General features: G+C 43.2%; 1 protein-coding gene across 1 annotated transcript; it reads left to right on the top strand.

The window, feature by feature from the left end:
* Window positions 1–12674: 12674 nt before the first annotated feature.
* LOC113889360 (histone H2B 1/2-like) lies at window positions 12675–13457 on the top strand. The gene has a single exon (XM_027536038.1). It carries the CDS (start codon window positions 12756–12758, stop codon window positions 13245–13247), a length of 492 nt encoding a protein of 163 aa, XP_027391839.1. The 5' UTR covers window positions 12675–12755; the 3' UTR covers window positions 13248–13457.
* The last annotated feature ends 2951 nt before the right edge of the window (window positions 13458–16408 follow it).

Here is a 16408-nt window from a genome sequence, read left to right as displayed (position 1 = left end):
AGGAATGGAGATGGAGTAATCAGCCTTCCTGACTTCAGACTACAAAGCTACAATTATCAAGACAGTATGGTTCTGGCACAAAACCAGAAATATACACCAAGGGAATAGGATAGAAAGCCCAGAGATAAACCCACACACCCATCAACACCTTATATTTGACAAAGGAGGCAAGAATATACAATAGAGAAAAGATGGTCTCATCATAAGCGATGCTGGGAAAACTGCACTGCTATGTGTCGAAGAATGAAATTAGAACATTTCCTAACAGCATACACAAAGATAAACTCAAAAAATGGATTACAAACCTAAATGTAAAACCAGAAACTATAAAAACTCTTAGAGGAAAACATAAGCAGAACACTCTTTGACATAAATCTCAGCAAGATCCTCTGTGACTCACCTTCTAGAGTAATGGAAATAAAAACAAAAATAAACTAACGGGACCTAATTAAACTTAAAAGCTATTGCACAGCAAAGGAAACTATAAACAAAGTTTATAGAAAAGACAACCCTCAGAATGGGAGAAAATAATCGCAAATGAAACAACTGACAAAGGGTTAATCTCCAAAATATGCAAGCAGCTCATGAAGCTCAATACCAGAAAACAAACAACCCAATCAAAAAGTGGGCAGAATGCCTGAACAGACATTTCTCCAAAGAAAACACACAAATGGATAATAAACGCATGAAAAGATGCTCAACATCACTCACTATTAGAGACATGCAAATCAAAATTACAGTGAGGTATCACCTCACAAGGTGAGAATAGGCATCATCAGAAAATCTACAAACAAGAAAAGCTAGAGAGGGTGTGGCAAAAAGGGAACACTCTTGCACTGTCTGTGGGAATGTAAATTGATACAGTCACTATGGAGAACAGTATGGAGATTCCTTAAGAAACGAGGAATAAAACTACCATATGAGCCAACAATCCCACTACTGGGCATATACCCTTAGAAAACCATAAATGAAAAAGACACATGTACCCCAGTGTTCATTGCAGCACTACTTGCAATAGCTTCCCTGGTAGCTCAGACAGTTAAGCATCCACCTGCAATGCAGGAGACTGGGGTTCAATCCCTGGGTTGGGAAGATCCCCTGAAGAATGGAATGGCTACGCACTTCCATATTCTTTGGAGAATTCCATACACAGAGGAGCCTGGAGGACTACAGTCCATGGGCTCACAAAGAGTTGGACAGGAGTGAGTGACTAAAACACTACAATAGTTAGGACATGGAAGCAACCTAGATGTCCATCTATAGATGAATGGATAAAGCTGCAGTACATATATATTAATACAAGGGAATATTATTCAGTCCAAAAAAAGGAGCACATTTGAGTCTCTTTAACAAGGTGGATGAACCTAGAGCTTATTATACAGAGTGAAGTTAGAAAGAGAAAAACAAATATTTTATATTAATGCATATATATGGAATCTAGACAGATCATCAAACCAGTCAATCCTTAAGGAAAGAAAGCCTGAATACTCATTGGAAGGACTGATGCTGAAGCTGAAGCTCCGATGTTTGGCCATCTGCTATGAAAAGCCAACTCATTGGAAAAGACTCTGTTGCTGGGAATGATTGAAGGCAGAACGAGAAGAGGTGACAGAGGATGAGATGGTTGGATGGCATCACCAATTCAATAGACATCAACTTGGGCAAACTCTGGGAGATGGTGAGGGCCATGGAGGCCTGGTGTGCTTCAGTCCATGGTGTTGCAAAAGCCAGACACGACTTGACAACTGAACAACAGACAGATGATACTGACGAACCTATTTGAAGGGCAGCAGGGAAGACACAAAGATAGAGAACAGACTTGTGGACACAGTGGGAGAAGAAGAGGGTGGGATGAATCGAGAGAGTAGCATGGAAACATATACAGTACAATATGTAAAATAGCCACAGGGAATTTGCTGCATGATGCCCAGAGGTTAAAGCAGTGCTCTGTGACAAAATAGGGGGTGGGATGGGGTGGGAGATGGGAGGGAAGTTCAAGAGGGAGGGGACATATGTATACCTATGGCTGATTCATGTTGACGTATGACAGAACCCAACAAAATATCATAAAGAAATTCTCCCCCAATTAAAAATAAGTTAAAAAAGAAAAATGCATTAAATACTCATTACTTACCCAACATCATGGCTTAGCCTAACCTGCCCTAAACATGCTCAGAACACTTATATTTATTAGCCCGGGTGTGTGAAAGTCACTCAGTAGTGTCCGCTTCTTTTCAACCGCATGGACTATGCAGTCCATGGGATTCTCCAGGCCAGAATACTAGAGTGGGTAGCTGTTCCCTTCTCCAGGGGATCTTCCCAACCCAGGGATCAAACCCAGGTCTCCCAAATTGTGGGCAGATTCTTTACCAGCTGAGCCACCAGGGAAGCCCAAGAATAATGGAGTGGCTAGCCTATCCCTTCTCCAGAGGAAATTCTCAACCCAGAAACTGAACCGGGGTCTCCTGCATTAAAGGCACATTCTTCACCAGCTGAGCTACCAGGGAAACCCATTTACTAGCCTACATCTGGGCAAAATCATCTAACACAAATCCTCTTTTTTATAATAAAATGTTCAGTATCTCATGTAAATTACTGAATACTGTACTGAACGTGAAACACAGGATGGTTGAACAGGTACAGAATGAGTGGACGCATATCAGGATCAGTTGTTTACCTTGTGATCGCTCAGCTGACTGGGAGCTGAAGCTCTCTGCTGCTGCCCAGCATCATGAGAGAGTATCCTACCACATATGGCCGGCCAGGGGAAACATCAAAATTGAAAAGCTTGTGGTTGTGTGTTTTTCCTTTGCACAGGTTTATCTGTGTGAGTTCAGGCTCACTGAGGTGTATCTGGACTTAGCTAGAGTTATGATTTTGCCAGGGAAGCAACAATACAAAGTGAGAGAGGGGCAGGAGAGTGGAGGGTATATGTCAGTGAGTGATCACAAAGACTGAGCATGACATCTGAGCTAGGGAAGGAGGGGAGAGAAAACAGTAAGGGAGAGAGAGGTGGTGAAATCTGGTAAGACCAATGGACTAGAGATTCTGGTGAGGTTAAAGGGTAATGGGGTGTGGGTACCAAAGGGAATGCACTGGAAAAAGAGGGGGTGTATCAGAACGATCATTCTTGTGTTCACCAGAAATTGAGACAGGACAACTACTGTTGAGAGTGACCTAGTGCAGGAGCTAAAATTTTTGAGAAATAAAGGAGAGGAGCACTGAAGTTGGCTTGATGGTGACAATGCAGGCTAGTTGGTGACACAAGCTGTCAAAAGCAGGAGGTTATGAGGGGGTGTGTGAGAGGAATGCTCTAAAGGCAGCAATGAGAAGCATGGAAGACATTTACCAGAGCTTTAGGCTCTGTGGGACAATGGCCATGGGAGAAGAAAATTGTTTGTCTTAAGTGGGCTTCAGGGGACACAGAATCCTCAAGGAAGAACATGGTTTCTGTTAGGGCAAGACAAAGAAGGGCACCTTCAGAGAAGAGGGTGATGATATGGAGGAATTATTGAGGTTGCATTGCATTTTAAGAGTAGGGAAAGGTGTGAGAAGTGAAGTAAAGAGATGTGGTCACAGCCTTATGGAATTTAGAATGTAGAAGTTGAGGAGTATCATGGGGATTGGGGGGTTCTTGTGGCGACTGGCACAAATGGGAATGGAGATTATGATGAGGTGAGTTCTAATGGATTTGAGGCAGATCGATTCAAGATAGACTTTGAAGTTTGGAACAGGAGTGAGGAGGTGCCTGTCTGGGGCTTCCTGTTGACCCCAGGAGATGTGGAAGTGCAGTCTTACACCTGGACCACTGGAAAACAGAATGCTCCATATTGCTCCTGGAGACAGAGCACATAAATCTGCAATGATGGAAAACGTGGCTAGAAACTGCATATCACATTCAGGGTAGAAGTACCACTTGGAAACTGAGAGGGGAATGGAAATTGGGTGAAATTTAAGGAAACTTCCATTTTTCCATAATATCTCTATTCCTTTAAAAGGCAAAGTAAATATACCTAAATACTAACAGCATCTAACTCTGAGTGGTGGAAACACTGGTGTTTATTATATTTAATGCCTGGGACATGGTAGATACACAGTGAAAGCTATTTTTTTGAATGAGCATGTTTTTCTGTTTTAAAAGCTCCTCCTACAAACATGTAAAACTCTCAAGTTAGCACACTGTGCTACAAGAGCATAGAAAAATACTAGAAGTGGGGGAGGTGTGAGAAATGCTTGAGGAGAGAATGATCGCTGATGTATGTAGAGCTCTACCACCATACATGAGCCATATCGAAAATATGGAGTGCAAGCTCTGATCTGATCTGAAGCTGAAGACAGTCCTATCTCCATTTTATTTTAATACTCTAAGGTTCTGGGTGAGTATCCAGAAAATGACCTTGGAAGTCTGAGTTCTTCCAAGTACCTACCAGATCCTCACTCTTCTCCTCAACAGAGACACTGGGTGGTGCTGCTGTCCAAAAATTCTGCTCTATCCAGGAGTTATTCTTTCAATCTAAAGACTCATTGGAAAAGACCCTGATGCTGGGAAAGATTGAGGGCAGGAGGAGAAGGGGATGACAGAGGATGAGATGGTTGAATGGCATCACCGACTCAATGGACACGGCTTTGGGTGGACTCCAGGAGTTGGTGATGGACAGGGAGGCCTGACGTGCTGCGATTCATGGGGGTCTCAAAGAGTCGGACACGACTGAGTGACTGGACTGAACTGAAAGACGTGTATTCATCTAAGCAACTACTGTAGGCTGTGCTTCCCAGATGGCACTAGTGGTCAAGAAACCACCTGCCAATGCAGGAGACATAAGAGACATGAGTTTTATCCCTTGGGAGGGAGGATTCCCTGGAGGAGAACATGGCAACCCGCTCCAGTGTTCTTGCCTGGGGAATCCCATGGACAGAGGAGCCTGGCGAGCTACAGTCCATAAGGACGCAAAGAGTCGGACACATCGGAAGTGACTAAGCATGCTTTCACACTACTGTCGACCAAGCAGAGTGCTTGGGATTAGAGATATAAAGATGAATAGCCTCAGCAGATTCTCCTCTGATTACACTGCTACCAGCTTCAGTGGCTAAGAAATTAGAAAATGTGACTTTTACATAGGAGAGCACCACTGTCACAGACACGCCCAGTTGTGGGAGTGAAAGACCCTGCACGACCCACCCTTTCCACGAGCACCCCTTGCCCACCAGCTGGTCAAGGATTACAACAGACAACAGTGAGCATCACTGGTCATCACCACAAGCTTTGGCTCCTTCAGATATAAAATGCCGAGCGTACCTGAATATGGCTCCTTCATCTTGAATCTCAGAGCTTCAGATGTTCCAAGCTAACTGGGTAAGATGTGTCTGCTTGTTGTGAAAGTGAAAGTGAAGTTGCTCAGTCGTGTCTGACTCTTTGCGACCCCGTGGACTGTAGGCCACCAGGCTCCTCCGTCCCTGGGATTCTCCAGGCAAGAATACTGGAGTGGGTTGCCATTTCCTTCTCCAAGGGATCTTCCCGACCCAGGGACCGAACCCAGGTCTCCCGCATTGCAGGTAGATGCTTTAACCTCTGAACCACCCCTGTTATTGTGGAGGAGTGAGGAAACTTGGCAGGAAGGGAAGTGGACCCTCAGGACGAAAGTAGTGGGAGAAACAGGGGAGGTAGGCCAGCCATCAGTCCCTGGAGGAATCAGAATGTGTTTGGATGGAGTCTGGGGAGGCGAATCTGGTGTGAGGTTACTAACACCCAGTTGCAGGGGTGAAGTCCTGAGTAGAGGAGAGATAATGGACTCAGGCCAGCAAGGCTAAAGCGGTGGGAGGGGCGAGGAGGCGGGTCTGGGATTCCTTGGCCAATCGAAGACGACTGGGGCGGAGCCTGTCACGCACCATATAACTGAGGGGTTCTGCGCAGGAAGGCTAACCTCGTCTAGAGTGCTAAGCCCTGTCAGTGCAGCCCTCTACCTTTCTCTGATCATCAAGTCTTCGAGTGAGGATGTGTGTCCCCGCCGGAGCCAGAGGACTATGGGGACAGGAAGGCGTGGCGGCCGCGGGGCAGACGAATCGGGCCTGCAGAAATTGGAGGGGCGGAGATTAGGATGGGCGATTTGTAGCGGCGCCTCCTGGCAAGTCAATGCCTTTGTCTTCGCAGCGCCGCCTTCTGAGCAGGATTCGTATCCCTCTTGGGTTGGTCCCTGGCAGGACTGAGGCAGGAGCCCCAGGAGTGGCCAGTTCATTGTCGTTGTAGGTCTGATGCTGAGGGGACGAAGAGTTTGGGGCTCAGAATGGGCCCTCTGGGACTGGCGCTTCGCTCCCTCCCCTCCTGTGACAGCTAGGTTGGAATGGGCTACCAACAGTGATGATAGTTATTTTAAAATGTAAGCAAATTGCTACTAACAACGTGGCTTATGAGGCCAGCCCTGTTAGTTTTTATTTGAAGTCCCTGTTTCCCCACCTCTGGATTTTGGCAGCTGATCGCTTCTCCAGGAGGGTCCTAGGGTGACCACGATGGAGGGGAGGCATATTCGGGACGTCTGGTTGCTTGGGGGCCTCTCCATTCTCGTCTAGGCACTAGACATCTCTTACTCCACCGGCATCAGACCAGACACGGGCAGGAGGGTTCTGCTTTCTGGGCTCAGAGGTCCTCTATTTTCCCCTCTGGACAAACCCGGAATGATCACTGAGCACTTCACCTAGCTTCATCTCCTCCTCTCTCCTCTTGAGGAAAAAACAAGGTAAAATAAAAATCGACTCTGTTTGGTTTATCCCTTTCTGCTGAAGTTCTTGGTTTGATCATAATTAGCTGTGCCATCTTACAGCATTTACAAACCAGTCCCACAGGGAGCTATTGTGAGACATGTAATTAGTTTTGACTGGATTTAATCCCTCCTCTTATTGTAGCCCCTTAGTCTCTTGTCTTCAGGCAGATGAAATAGAAAGAAACTAGTCCAGTTAATGCTACATTTGTATGCTGCTTCCTAACCCCCCAAGAAAAATGTCCCCCTCTCTAATAATTGAATACAAAGTGAAGCTGCTCAAATAGTGCTATCTCCTGTTACAAATTCATTAGTTGGTCAAACCCAGTGCTTAATTTTTGTTCTATCCCTCTCATCTCATATGTTTCTATTACCTCCATTCTACTTTTGCTGTGATTTTTAAAAGAGTCAGACATATTGCTTCCGGGCTTCTAGAACATCTTTGTTTCTAGTGCACTTGATCCAGTGGCATTTACTGTCTTCAGAAACGGAATAATGATGTGGAATAAAATGTATTTTATTAAAACCATGACTCTTCTAAGATCTGCTGCTGTTTGCCTTTTGAAAATCAGCAGGTAAAATACATATTGACATTAAATGTGAGGATTTTGTTTCTTATTCCTTAGTATGATAATGGTTTTACCAGGTAAGTTTGTTTTTTTTTTTTTTCCAGTCTTTTCATCAAGATAACTGTGGTGTTGGAAAAGACTCTCGAGAGTCCCTGGACTGCAAGGAGATCAAACCAGTCAATCCTAAAGGAAATCAGTCCAGAATATTCATTGGAAGGACTGATGCTGAAGCTGAAACTCCAATACTTTGGCCACGTGATGTAAAGAACTGACTCATTGGGAAAGACCCTGATGCTGGGAAAGGTTGAAGGCGGGAGGAGAAAGGGACAACAGAGGATGAGATTGTTGAATGACATCACTGATTGAATGGACATGAGTTTGAGTAAGCTCTGGGAGTTGGTGATGGCCAGGGAAGCCTGGCGTGCTGCAGTCCATGAGGTCAGAAAGAGTCGGACATGGTTGAGCGACTGAACTGAACTGAATTGAACTTTGTCAAAATGAGTGATGAGCCAGACTTGTGAAGTAGAGAAGTTTGACAGGTCCTAACTGAAGAAAACTAATACTAAAGAAAAAAAACACTCTTCCCTCAAAGGAAAGTAAGTCATGAGGATTTTCTATTTGAGACAAACAATTGTGAAAATTAATAGATTCTCTTAAATACATGCTTTCTAGTAAATTTTGCCACAAAGTAAACACTAGGGTATCAGTTATTTAATGTAACACGGAATTAGTCATTTAGTCATTCGGTTGTGTCTGACTCTTTGTAACCCCATGCACTATAGCTCATCAGGGTTCCCTGTCCTTGGACTACTCCAGGCAAGAATACTGGAGTGAATTGAGTTCCTACTGCAGGTGGTCTTCCCCACCCAGGGATCAATCCTGTGCCTCCTGCAATACAGGTAGATTCTTTACTTTCTGAGCCACCAGGGAAGCCCAATATAACATTTAAAAACAGCAAAATTGTTGCCATTTTACTTTGCTTATATAAGTAGTCCTTGCAAAATAGGCCTTAGAAGTAATGGAATACAAAAACTGATTTTGTTGGAACATTACTAAGAATCACATTAAAATCAATCTTAAAATATTGGAAGTAACATTAGAAATGTAAGAGTTTTTTCCAATTTTGGCTATTCATCATTTTTTTGCATCTAGCGTTTTGGGTCTTTTATCTCATCCATATGAATCAAGCAAACTATGGTTTTGGCCTTCCCTACCTCACGACAGGATGAGGTGAGATAATCAGTTTAGATATTGGGTATACTCAAGTCTCCCAGGGGTCAGGGGATCAATTTGGCCCTCCCCACTTACAGCCTTCTGGAGAAACTCTAAGCCAAGGGAAACGTTTTGTCATGTAGTGTTATCTGAAAGTTCCAAAGTTAGTAAAGATTGTCTGAAAAGGCTTACCTTTCTGATCATATCAGTTCAGTTCAGTTCAGTCACTCAGTCGTGTCCAACGCTGTGACCCCATGAACCACAGAACACCAGGCCTCCCTGTCCATCACCAACTCCCGGAGTACACCCAAACCCATGTCCATTGAGTCGGTAATGCCATCCAACCGTCTCAACCTCTGTCGTCCCCTTCTCCTCCTGCCTCTAATCCCTCCCAGCATCAGGGTCTTTTCCAACGAGTCAACTCTTCGCATGAGATGGCCAAAGTATTGGAGTTTCAGCCTCAGCATCAGTCCTTCCAATGAACACCCAGAACTGATCTCCTTTATGATGGACTGGTTGGATCTCCTTGCAGTCCAAGGGACTCTCAAGAGTCTTCTCCAACACCACAGTTCAAAAGCATCAATTCTTCGGCGCTCAGCCTTCTTCACAGTCCAACTCTCACATCCATACATGACCACGGGGAAAACCACAGCCTTGACTAGATGGACCTTTGTTGGCAAAGTAATATCTCTGCTTTTTAATATGCTGTCTAGGTTGGTCATAACTTTCCTTCCAAGGAGTAAGCGTCTTTTAATTTCATGGCTGCAATAGTGATAGATACTTCTGAAGAAAATGCTTCACTTGCCCCTCAGTCTCAGAGCGATCTGTGGAAAAAATGGAAACAGCATATATCTACCTCTCAAATGGGGAAAAAAAATGTCTACAGTTGAGTCTAACAAACGTTCTGTTCATTACATTGCACACACACATACCTCACTGAGGATTTGTGGTTAGTGCCTTGGCATTCTAAATTTAAAGAAGGTATGGCCACCTTCCTGGTGGCTCAGACAGTAAAGAAGCCGCCTGCAATGGGGAGACTCAGGTTCGATCTCTGGTTTAAGATGATCCCCTGGAGAAGGGAATGGCAATCCACTCCAGTATTCTTGCCTGGGAAATCCCATGTTCAGAAGAGCCTGGAGAGCTACAGGCCATGGGATTGCAAACAGTTGGACACGACTGAGTGACCAACATTTTCTTTCTTATGGCGGAGTCCAATGATTTGGCAATGAGCTCTTTTGGAAGAAATTGAACTTAATCTTAAGAAAATACCCTCATAATAACTTTTTTGCGTTTGATTTTCCCCCAGCTATCCAGCAGGAGAACGTGTGTGCTCAAACATCATAAAATGGGGACCTCCTTGCAAGAGCAAATTTCAACATTGAGTGTCTTGCTTTTGGCAAATCTTTATAGCGATTTTAGGTATCTTCTGATGTCTTCTCACCCATAACCCCTGGCTAAGAGGTCAGGGGTAGCCAATGTCCCCTCCCCTCATCTTAAAACTTCCATTGATGCATAAATTCCACCAGGCAGATGCTGTCAATAAGCTCTCAATTGACGATCTTTGTGTGTGTAGTCTGTACTTCCCCATAGGATAAGCTGCTTTTCACTTTCGACAACGATTTCCTCTGTTGTTTATAATCATTGAGTTGCATGGTTTTGCATCTTCTCACAATTTATTTTCACTTCTAATGAAGCAGCACAATAATAATATAACCAATATGTTTATCATGGGCTCCTGTGGTTCATTTCTGGTGGTCTTCTAAGGAATGAAAGTACACAAGGCTACTTTTCAGCCGAATAAAATGAGTGCAGGAAAGCTATTTTAGCAGATTTGGCTCTCAGGAAAGGCCCCTTCTGTCCAGATCAAGTGGGTCCTGACTTGGGATTTTTTTTTCCCCTGAATTTTCTGTTGCATGTAACTTCTATGCTGTGTCGGAGTCCTTTTTTTATGTGAATCCATAAACAGTGGTACTGTTGAGAAGGTTTCTGAATGGAGTATGCCTATCCTATCAACACCGTCATTTGTGAGTTGAGACCGGCAATTGTTATTTAAGCCATGAAGCCATTTCCCTTATTTCGCTTTTACAGTGAACCACAACATTGCAAGGTGATTGCTCACTGGGCTCTCTTATTTCCTCAATCATCAACTGAAGTGAATAATTACTAGTGTTCCTCCTCCTTCCAATCTTCAACATCAAACTCTGTTTTTCCCAACTCCATCCTAGATTTCCTGTGTATCAGAGACTTTTGAGGTCTCAGTTATCCCCTCAAAACGCAATTGTGGTTATTTTCAGTGTTGTTTTTTTTTTTTTTTCGTATAACTGATGTGTTCATTTAATTTCTGAATTTACAAATGTGAAAGAAACACAGCTCATTAAAATATCTAATGGATTCTTAAAATACAATATATGTATTATATTTAGGTCTTTAGTCAATTTTAAGTTTATTTTTGTATATGCTGCTAGAGAATGTTCTAATTTTACTTTATTGAATGTAGTTATCCAGTTATCCAAGCACCACTTATTGAAGAGACTGTTTTCTCTCCATTTGTACATTCTTGCCTTTTTAAATTGTAGATTAATTGATCATGGACTGCAGGGATATCCAACCAGTCAATCCTAAAGGAAATCAGTCCTGAATATTCATTGGAAGGACTGATGCTGAAGCTGAAACTCCAATACTTTTGACATGATGTGAAGAACTGACTCCTTGGAAAAGACCCTGGTGCTGGGAAAGATTGAAGGCAGGAGAGAAAGGGACGACAGAGGATGAAATGGTTGGATGGCATCACCGACTTGATGGACATGAGTTTGAGTAAGTTCTGAGAGTTGGTGATGGACAGGCAAGCCTGGCATGCTGTAGTCCATGGGGTCACACATGACTGAGAGACTGAACTGAACTGAATTGACCACAAGCCCATAGGTTTACTTCTGGGCTCTCCTGTTCTACGGATCCATGTGTCTATTTTTGTGCCAGTATTACACTGATTGGATTACTGTAGTTTTCTGTTATAGTCTGAAATCAGGGAACCTGATTCCTCTAGTTCTGGCCTTCTTCCTTAAGATTGTTTTGGCATTTCAGGGTCTTTCATCTTTCCATACAAAATTTAAATTTGTTTGTTTTAGTTCTGTGGAAAATGCCCTGGTATTTTCATAGGAATTGCATTGAATATGTGGATTGCCTTTGACAGCATGGTTTTTTAAAGAATATCAATTCTTCCAATCCATAAACAAGGTAGGCCTTTCCCTCTGTTTGTATTAGCTTCAATTTCTTTGATCAGGGTCTTATTCTTTCTAAGTACAGGTCTTTCACCACCTTAGGTACGTTTATTCCTAGCTGTTTTATCTCTCTCTCTTTTTATTCTTTTTCTCTCACTCTGGTGGTTTTTCAGCAATAAGAGTGATCATTTTTTGAGAAATAACCACTATAAATCATTAATCAATTCCAGATTGTGTGGTATTTGGGGGACCTAAATAATGTTTAAGAAAACAATTTAAAATTTGCAAAATGTTAAATAGTCTTAGTAAGTATTCCTATTTCCGTTTGTGTTCTGTATTTGGCAAATGGGATTTTGCCATTCTCTTCATAGTGATCATTGGCTTTGATAAGTTTTGGAGATAATAGCTGGTCAACTAATTGCTATGATTTTCAGGAGCACTCTGCTGAGGAAGTCAGGAGTTTCTGCTCATGGGACTGTAGGTCAATCAGAAGGAAAAGATTCTGTGTTGGAGTAAAATGTCTACCAAGTGACCTGAGTCACTCTGATGTCTGAAAGAGTTTGAGTTATGGAGGTCAGTCAGACTCTTTCAGGAAGCTCTAAGTGATTATTACATTTTTCAACTTAGATGGCTTTGGTGACATCTTTGAAACTTCTCATGCATCAATAGTAGACATAAATCAGCTGAGGTGAATAGATGACTGTCTCCTTCATGGGCAGTGTTCAAAGATTTTCTGGTGGAAGTCACGCAAAGTTTAAAGATACCACTGAGTTTGACTGACTGTGTGGTTAAACTTGGGGGAGGGGCGGTGGGAGTTGGGGGTGGAGCATCCAGTGTCACGTGACATGGGCTGCCATAGTAACAGGCCTCCTGTCTTGCATTTTATCCAATCAGATATGGACAGTGTTTGTGACTTCAGAGAGAGCAGGGCTTATAAACTCCGCAAACTGCCTTCAACCCCCGCATGTCCTTTCCTCTGAGTAGTGGGGACTGGTGGCTCCGACATGGCTCAACCATCCTCTGACAACTCTGAGGAAGACCCTGGCACCAACGAAGCCGGAACCTCCAAAACAGAGCCCTCTGAAACGGAGCCCTCTGAAACAGAGACCTCAGAATCGGAGCCCTCCGAACCGGAGCCCTATGACGCTAAGCCAAAGAAGGCGAAACGGAAGACAGCTAAGGGCCGCCGCCACCGCCGCCGCTGCCATCAGGACAACTTTGCAAGCTTCGCCACCTATTTCCGCAGGGTGCTGAAGCAAGTGCACACAGGCCTGAGTCTCTCTCACGAGGCCATGAACGTCATGCATTCGTTCGTGAAGCATATGTTTGAGCAGATCGCCGAAGAGGCCGGGAGCCTGGCCCACTCCAGCAAGCACTGCACCATCACGAGTGGAGAGATCCAGAGAGCCGTGCGTCTTCTCTTGCCTGGGGAGATCGGCAAGCACGCAGTGTCCGAGGCCACCAAGTCGGTCATCAGATACAACACCCGCAGATGAACTGCCTCATGACCACCGCAGCATCGCAAACCAAAGACTCTTATCAGAACCACTCGAAGGGAAAAGACCTGTAGTGATAAAGAGCCACGTCCATCCACTCTGGGTTCTTTACGTATGCCCTACTTTCCATCTTTAAAACATTTCCATCCAAAGGAAAACGTTAAAAACCTCATCAAGTTTGCTTCAATAACAGTTGGTTGTGCCATTTGTTCGATGGAAACCGTGTACTATTTTCTTAACGTATTGCAACTCGTCACTTTTCTAAATGGTTATTTCTATTCGTGGTTTCTCAGTCAGCGATTTTAAGGATCTTTATGGTCAAAATTCTATCCCTAAAAGTTTCATTGGCCTTTTTCATTTTCATTCTCCCACCTATATTTAGGTATCATCCAGGGATTTTTATATGGGGTATGCTGCTGCTGCTACTGCTGCTAAGTCGCTTCAGTCGTGTCCGACTCTGTGCGACCCCACAGACGGCAGCCCACCAGGCTCCCCCATCCCTGGGATTCTCCAGGCAAGAACACTGGAGTGGGTTGCCGTTTCCTTCTCCAGTGCATGAAAGTGAAAAGTGAAAGTGAAGTCGCTCAGTCGTGTCCAACTCTTAGGGATCCCATGGACCGCAGCCCAGGCTCCTCCGTCCATTGGATTTGCAACCAATAAAGAGCAGTGTGTGCTTCCCAGGCGGCTCAGCGGTAAAGAATCTGCCTACAATGCAGGAGTTGCAGGAATGGCAGGTTCGATCCCTGGGTCAGAAAGATCCCCTGGAAGAGGGCCTGGCAACCCACTCCAGTATTCTTGCCTGGAAAATCCCACGGACAGAGGAGCCTGGTGGGCTACAATCCATAGGGTCTGAATGAGTCAGAAACGACTCCAACGACCTAGCATGCTGGCATCCATTTCTTGGGGCTTCGCAGTTGGCATCAGTGGTGAAAAAAAAAAAAAACCTACCTGCAGTGCAGGAGACACAGGAGCCCCGGGTTTGATCCCTAGGTGGAGAAGGTTCCCCGGAGGAGGGCATGGAAACCCACTCCAGTATTCTTGCATGGATAAGCCCCATGAACAGAGGACCCTAGTGGGCTACAGTCCATGGGGTCGCAAAGAGTCCGACATGACTCAAGAGGCTTAGCACATACAGATGCATCCATTTCTTGTTGTGGGACATGTCTCTAGCTCTTTGCATCAGTAAAAGAGGAGGATGTTCAGCAATTAAGAGAAATAGGATGACTCCTCTTCTTCTACCTCAAGTATTTGACTGCTAATGCTTAAGAAAATACTTACTGAATTTAATGTCCATTGTGTTTTCTTCTTGGTGCATTGACTTTTTTTCCCTATAGGTATATTGCTGAATCTCAAAGTAGTTGGTGATTTTCCTATTCCTTTTTTTAAAAGATTGATTTCAAGCTTACTACATCCTTGGAGAGAGAGAAAGCACTCTGCGATTTCAGTCCTTTGTAATTTAGTATGGTTTTCATTAGAACTTAATATTTCATTTTATTTTATACTACTCATGTTGAACTTTAAAATAAGCAACAAGGATATGCTATACAGCTCAGAGAAGTCCAGCAATTATTTATAATAAATGTGAACAGTATTATATATAAAACAATTGAATCACTAAGTTGTAAACCTGAACAAATAGAATATTGTAACTCACAAATACATCCATAAAAATTTTTAAGTTAAAACAAACTCATCAGTACGACAGGATTTGGATGTGGAAATCTGTGAAGGATGTCACTCTCAGCCAAACAATGAGAGAAAAGCTAGGAGGAAATACAAAATTCCAACCTTTCCTTGATCCCAGTTATAGCGTCTTCTCTAGGTCTTTCATGATAGAGTTTTTATAAGTTCTAAATTATTTTCCTAGTATTTTAATTTCCCATTTTATTCTCCTTCTCCCAATGTGTATTATGGAATTCTTCAGAAGCATTTCATGTGTGATATGCGTAGGTAAAGTGAAGAAACTGATATACCCATCCACCACCTCTAGTATACTTGTCCCACATATCCCAGTTTATTTATTTATGTCCTTGTTAATCAAACATTTAAATATATGAATGGGGGTGGATATATAGTACAGAAATGGCAAAACAAAAATTTCACACACATTTCAATTTTGTAATTCCCTAGGTTTTGAAATTGTTTTAGAAATTCATACAGATGTATCTAATCAGTTATTTTCTAGCAGAGAATCTTTTGATCTTTAAAACACAAACTTTCATGACCTGCAATTTTATATCCATTAGAGGGAGTCCAGAGAAAACATTTCAAGCATCTGTCTCCACTGGTACCCCCAAGGGGGGACTGGCAGCCTGTGAGCCACAGCTGTTGACTCAAAGTGTGGTTGAGTGACCAGAGCTCAAGGGATAATAGCCTTTCTATGAAAATCAGACGGGAGATTAATGGGGAAGGAACTGTGGTACTGTGCCAGTTCACTAAGACACTGCTATCATGCTTTGTGTGTTTTGTGTTTGTAAATACAGAAATGCAATAGGATCAGTTTGGAAAATGTTACAGATGCAGCATAATTGGTCTAGAGAGTGAAGACTGGGAGCGTAAGGGAGGACAACACATAAGAAATCTAGAAAGAAGAAAAGAAAATTGGAATTTTGTTATTGTTGTTGAAGGTGGAAGGGGGAGTAGCGATCCTGATTATACCCTTTAGTGGGCCCTTTGGAAAGAAGGGCAGCTAGTGCCCACACCCAATGGTGTGGTTTACTGTGAAGAGGAAATGAGGGAAAACCTTCACTGCTTAATCAACAAATTATAATTATCAATGCATCGAAAATAGTATCGATAGGTCAACTATACCTCACTGAAACTCTTTTCTCCATTACCTGTGTTATGCAATTCATTTGAAGTGTGGATTCAAACACAGCGAATGAATAACTAAATCATTGTAAGGGAAAAAATATTACAGATTCTAATCTACTTGGAAAAATCTTATTCTAACTGAATGGTCTACTCTAACTTGTTCAGGTGTACTGCCTCTTTTCTTGTCCAGGCTTTACTCTTCAAGTTTTGAAAATGACAACCTTAGTGATATTACCCTCTGAGGGTGGGACGTCCAGTCAGAGAAGTGCGACGGCCACTCTGCTCTGAATTAGCCAATCAGGGATCAGCCTGTGTGAGCCACAGCCATTGTTCAAAATGTTCATTGT

This window comes from Bos indicus x Bos taurus, unplaced genomic scaffold (genome assembly GCF_003369695.1).
Source record: "Bos indicus x Bos taurus breed Angus x Brahman F1 hybrid unplaced genomic scaffold, Bos_hybrid_MaternalHap_v2.0 tig00011858_arrow_arrow_obj, whole genome shotgun sequence".
In the NCBI taxonomy this organism is placed as follows: Eukaryota; Metazoa; Chordata; class Mammalia; order Artiodactyla; family Bovidae; genus Bos; species Bos indicus x Bos taurus.
Note: the sequence above shows the minus strand (reverse complement) of the source record. Positions and strands in the feature narration are given on the sequence as shown.